Source organism: Budorcas taxicolor, chromosome 8, assembly GCF_023091745.1.
Source record: "Budorcas taxicolor isolate Tak-1 chromosome 8, Takin1.1, whole genome shotgun sequence".
Taxonomy (NCBI): Eukaryota; Metazoa; Chordata; class Mammalia; order Artiodactyla; family Bovidae; genus Budorcas; species Budorcas taxicolor.
In genome coordinates, this window is record NC_068917.1 from 114,212,448 (window position 1) to 114,218,447 (window position 6,000).

General features: G+C 56.0%; 1 protein-coding gene across 1 annotated transcript in view; it reads right to left on the bottom strand.

The window, feature by feature from the left end:
* Window positions 1-6,000, bottom strand: part of DCDC2C (doublecortin domain containing 2C) — a 49,312-nt gene that overhangs the window by 21,271 nt on the left and 22,041 nt on the right. The window contains exons 4-5 of the mRNA XM_052644571.1: window positions 5,960-6,000; window positions 1,885-2,022 (exon numbers count right to left, since the gene is read on the bottom strand). The exon at window positions 5,960-6,000 is cut by the window's right edge and continues 88 nt beyond it. Coding sequence (XP_052500531.1) covers window positions 1,885-2,022; window positions 5,960-6,000 — 179 coding nt within the window. The remainder of the gene's footprint in view (window positions 1-1,884; window positions 2,023-5,959) is intronic.

The following is a 6,000-nucleotide window of genomic DNA, read 5'->3' on the forward strand; positions in this document are numbered from 1 at the left end:
AGGACACAGCCTCCTAACAGCATCAGCCTCCCGGGAGAGAAAGCACCCCCCTCCCCGGGGTGGGTAGTGGTTGACCCAAGGTTGACCCAAGGGCAGCACATTTATAGGCACCTTCTGCCCTAAACTTCCCTGGTGGCTCAGACGGTAAAGCGTCTGTCTACAATGTGGGAGACCTGGGTTCCATCCCTGGGTCGGGAAGATCTGCTGGAGAAGGAAATGGCAATCCACTCCAGTACTATTGCCTAGAAAATCCTATGGACAGAGGAGCCTGGTAGACTACAGTCCATAGGTTGCAAAGAGTCGGACACAACTGAGCGACTTCACTTTCCTTTCCTTTCTGCCCTAAAGCCTTTATACGCTCTCAGGGCAGGGGGGATGGGAACCCTAACATTTGAAAGTTTTTGACAGTTGTTTAATCACATTTGCAAACGCCGTTTCTTCACACAGCCCTTGAGAGGATGGGCAGAACAAGCATTCCTGCTCTCCTTGGGCTGGTAGAGAACCTGGGCTCTGGACATGAGGGTTTACTCAAATGCCCCCCAACTGATCAGCACAACTGGGGACAAAATCCAGCCCCAAGCCCAGTCCCCCTCCATTTCCTTTGGGGCCAAAAATGAGGAGCTGGATCGGCACACAGCTTGGACCTTCTGTCCCGCAGGCAGCCTCCTGCACGTCGGTCCGCGGAGCCTGGGGCCGCCCCGCCGCCACCGGGAGTCTGACACTCAGAGCTTGTCCGGGGTCATGACCCCGAGGGCCCCAGACCCATAGGGCGGTGTCTGCATCTGGCGGCAAACTTAGAAAGGGCGGAAGGGACCGGAATCTACAGGCTGATATGTGGAGCTGGGAGACGGAGGGTTTTCACACAAATACAGCCTGAGAAGCAAGCTGGGTGGGACGCGGAAATTCACGGAGGGGTCAAGCACCATTCTGCCCTGGGGATGGACGCAAACCACCTGTCTCATCACCTCAAGGACTGGGAACAGTGAGAAGGGCTCTCTGCAGAAGCAGCCCGCTCCGTCCTCAGGAGCATGGACGCAGGATGCGGCTGCGCAGCGGAGCGCCGCCGCTGGGCTCTTCTGCCTCAGGGAAGACCCCGGCCGTCCCCCAGGCCGGAGCCCACAGGAGAGCAGGGGCCTCCTCTTCAGGTGCCCGCCTGCCCTGTCCCAGATGCCACCCGGGAGTGAGGGACAGTCGCCACACGCTCTCAGGGGACGGGACCACAGCCCCTGCCGTCTCATCCTCCTCCCAGCCCCTCCTCCACGACCAAAGACCCACACTCTGGGGGCTCCCTGTTGCCCAGGCCCGGGATCTCCTGTAAAATCACGGCTTTGTTCACCAGCAGAGACTGCCCCCCGGCACACACTGCTTTACAGAAGGAAAAGCAAGTCGAATTAAGACAACAAACTGTGTCAGGTGGAGGGCGGGTCACCACGACAGTGGCCTGGGACCGCCTCCATCTTGCACGTTTAGACCCTTGACCTCTGTGACCCCAGGCCCCCAGAGAAGGACAGCACACTCGACATGGGACCTCGCCTCGCTGTGACTGTCCCCAGCAGCAGAGGTTCCTCCACGCCAAGATTCTGAAAATCCAAAACTGCATCACATATAAAATAGGATCAAATTTCAGCAAAACAGCAGATACCTGAACTGGCCTGATACCAGCAGATACCTGAACAGAGGATGAGATGGCTGGAGGGCATCACCGACTCGATGGACGTGAGTTTGAGTAAACTCTAGGAGTTGGTGATGGACCGGGAGGCCTGGTGTGCTGCAGTCCATGGGGTCACAGAGACTGAACTCCCTGAACGGAACTGGCCACGTGAGGGGAGGTGCCAGGGAAAAGGCAGGTTTCACTAGGCGGGAAAAGGAACAGAAAGTGCTCACTGTTGGACTTCACTCGGCACCTTCGGGGACTTCCAGTAAGGGAAATTCTTGAAGGCCTCCAGTCCTGCAGCCACATAAAAATGGTTGTCTTGCAAATCCTTAGGGTTGTCCAAAAGATGTCCATTCATTGTAAACAGCCTGCAGATAAAGAAAGAGCAATGGGCTGGAGATTTAAGAGCCATGACGTCAGGGCTGGGGATGGGGAGAAGGGGCGTCCAGTAGAGAACACGACTGGCGTGTGGACCACACGGGGAGTAACGGGACTGATGCTCTCTGAACAAACGTGATCCAAACACGCTGAGCCCTGAGGGGGCGCTCTGCCAGGATTAGGCTTGCTTTCCATTTTTAGATTTTTAAATTAAAGCATATTTTTAATTATGTACAAGTGTTCAAAGGCCCTTGAGAAGAACACTTAAAGCTGTAGGTTGTTGTTCAATTAATTTTAACTAATAACAGCTAAAATGAATACAAATTGGCTTATATTGTGTAACAATACTTGAAAAAATCCTGGCATTTATTAGAAAACAATACGCCTTCTTATAAGCACCGAAAGACTAAAACATGTCTGCTTTTTATTCTGCACTCTTTCCGGCAAGCATTAACGCACTCATTCATTCATTTAAGAAAGCATTCAGTTCACCCAATGTTGAGCATCTGTTCGGCACAAGACAATGAGGTAGGCATTGCCTTGGATAAAAATATGGATAAGAAAGTCACTGCTTCCCCACAGTCGAGCAGTGTACAAAACCTGGAGAGACAAGTAGGACCAGAGAAGGGCAAAGTGCCAGCGCTCTGAGGAGAGAAAGACCACAAGCGACTGCGGGCTTCACTGGGCTGGGAGAATGTGCAGAGGGGTTTGAAGGGTGCATAGGAGTCCCTCACGGGAAGAAGGAGGGAAACCTGTGAGGCAGCAGAAGGGGCCTCTGCAGACAGCCGGGACACAGGGCTTGAACACTGAATCACGAGCCTGGAATTCATCGCTTACTCAGAGAGAGCGGAGGGTGGAAGTGTGGGGTGAGCGCTGTTTGACAGCACTCAGCTGGCTGCTATGGGTGGGATGTGGCAGAGGAAAAGCACCCCGCCCGGGGGAGGAAACGCAGAGTCGGGGTGGGGGACATGCTTACCCACAGCTGCAGTGGGCACAGGGGCGGAGGCGAGAGACGGCAGCAGGACACGCAGACGGGCGGGACCCCCGGGACCCACCCCTCCCTCCATCGTGCACCCCCAAACCCCAGCGAGCATGGGACCAACCCGGGTGCTGGCTCCCACACAGCGGCTGGGCCCCCGCCTCGGAAGTGCTGATCCTGTGAGCCCAGGATGGGGCCTGAGCATCTGTTTCCAACCAGGGCAGCTCCTGGCCCTGCTGGCTTGGGTCACCGGGAGGGGCAAGAAGGAGACCCCCAGACAAGAGAGAGTGGTGAGACGCCTTGGGAGAAGAGCCCCGGGCTTCCAGGTGGGAGGCAGGGCTTGGAACTCCCTTCCCCTCCTGCTGTCTCCTTGGACAGTCGGTGTCCATCCCCCCAGAGGGCTCACAGCTCACCAGCAGCAAGCCAGGGAGGGGCAGGCACTCTCAGCACTGAGAGGCCCAGGGTGGGGGCAGACTGACCTCCCGTAGCCTGGAGGACAGCCTCTCCCCAGAGCCTGGGCTCCGGGGCCTGGACCCCAAGGTGCTGGGGGTGGACGGCTGGGGAGACGCCACCGGAAGACATGCTTGGACAGATGGAGCAGGAGCTTGAACAAGGAAAACTTTATAAGATAAGGGAACTAAGAAATAAGCAATTACTTGAAAGAGACACATGTATCCCAGCGTTCATTGCAGCACTATTTACGATAGCTTAGAACACAGAAGCAACCTAGATGTCCATAGACACGAATGGATAAAGAAGATGTGGTACATGTACACAAGGGACTATCACTCAGCCACAAAAAGGAACGCATTTGAGTCAGTTCTGATGAGGTGGATGAACCTAGAACCTATTTATTATACAGAGTGAAGTGAGACAGAAAGAGAAAGATAAATAGCGTATCCTAACGTATGTATACAGAATCTAGGAAAGTGGTCCTGAAGAATTATTCACAGCCAACAACGGAGAAACAGACATCGAGAACAGACTTATGGACGCAGGGAGAGGGGAGGGGAGGCGGAGACGCATGGAGAGAGTGACACGGAAACTTACATCACCATATGTAAAACAGACAGCCAACGGGAACTGCTCTATGGCTCAGGAACTCAAACAAGGGCTCTGTATCAACCTAGAGTGTGGGATGGGGCAGGAGATGGGAGGGAGGCTCAAAAGGGAGGGGATATGTGTATACCTGTGGCTGAGTCATGTTGAGGTTTGACAGAAAACAGCAGAATTCTGTAAAGCAATTATCCTTCAATAAAAAAAAATTAATTAAAAAAAAAGAAATAAGCAATTACTGTTTGTAAGATAAAAACAGAGGAGCTTCATCCCAGGATGAAGCAGGAAATGATAGCAGAACACGGAGGGCGAAAGTTAGGGGATAAAAACGAGAGGTGCCATCGTCCAGACAACAGGAATCCCCAAAGAAGCTAAAACAGGAGCCGAAAGGAAGAAACACACGTAGGACCGATGGAGATTAACGTCACAGAGGGAAAGACAAAGGGCAGCGGAGCTGGAAGCGCCCCCAGCGAGTGAGAAAGCAGCAGGACCAGGCTCAGGGTCACAGGCGCGGCCCACCGTGCTCCTCGGACGCTGAGAGCGGAAACGGCCGGACCTCGGGGCCTCAGGACTCGGCCGGGACCACTCAGCGCTGTGCTCTCCAGCAGGGTCAGGGAGACGGGGGCTGGGGGGACGAGGGCCGGGGGACAGGCTACCCTCCCTCGTCCTCCCCTTGCTGCCCGAGCAGGCTGCGCTACTGTCTCAGCCACACCTTCCCCTCCAGCCACAGCCCCTTGGCCTCGATGACTTCAGCCCCCTTCCTCCCTGCGGGGACCACCAGGATGCTGGCTGCGACTTCAGGCCGTCCCTGGACACACCTCTACACTGAGGCTGCTGGCTATGACCTTGGGCTGTCCCTAGACTCACCTCCACACCGAGCCCCTCCCAGGCTGATCCTTCCCTGCTCGGCCACAGACCCGTCCACCCGTCTGCCCCCTCCCTAACCCCGGGCCACCAAGCATCAGAGCAAACAGCGGCCCTGCAAGGTGTCTCACTGCACATTCGGGCCCAGGCTCACGCTTCCTCTCCTCTCACACTCAGCTCGCTGTCCCCTGTCCACTCACAAGAAGCTACCTTCCCCACCTCCAGGTCCAGCGCCTTCCATCCACTCGGGACCTTGTCCCAGTGGCCACCCCAGCCCTCTCCTCCCCAGTGCATCACTGACCACACATATGCACACACACACACACACACAGCAGCCTGCAGACAGCAAGGCCCCGGCCTGCAGGGCCTGCACGGTGTGGACCCTGGAGGCTGCTCCGGCCTCAGGCCTGGCTGCCTCCCCACAAGGACGCCAGCTGTATACAGTGGACCGTCTGCGGTTTCCCCCAGACTCCTCGCTCGTTCCTGATCGGTATCACCAGCCCATCCCACACTCACAACACACCAAGGGCTCCTCAGGCACTTCACCACATCACAACTCCTGGAAGCAGGTACTGTTCTTATTTCCAGTTTCCCAGAGGAGGAGACAGACCTTGGGAAGCTCAGCGTCTCCCCGGCGTGACCCAGGTGCAGCCACCGCGGCCTCCTCCATCGAAGGACTCCACTCCCACTGATGGGCCGGTCAGCCCCCTGACTTCTGCCCAACTCTAACTGCTGGCCACCTGCAGGGGTGCGGGGGGCCCCAGGGACAGAGTGGGGTCACGGGACACACCTGCCTGGGTAGCCGTGTTCACCACACCTTGTGGGAGGGGGACACTCACTAAACTTTGTTGAGTGAATGAACAAAATTGGTTAAAAATAAGTATGGCCCGAAGACTACAGAAATACTGCCTGCCCGAAGAATTAAAACCAGAGTTCACGAGCCTCATGTTAGACCTCGCTGGTGCTGGCTACAAGTTCTCACCGAAACCCCCCACTTCCTGGGTCCCCAGGACAGGACACAGTCTTACTTTCTAACGCCTCCCAGAGGGAAGACCTTCTCCCCGACCGT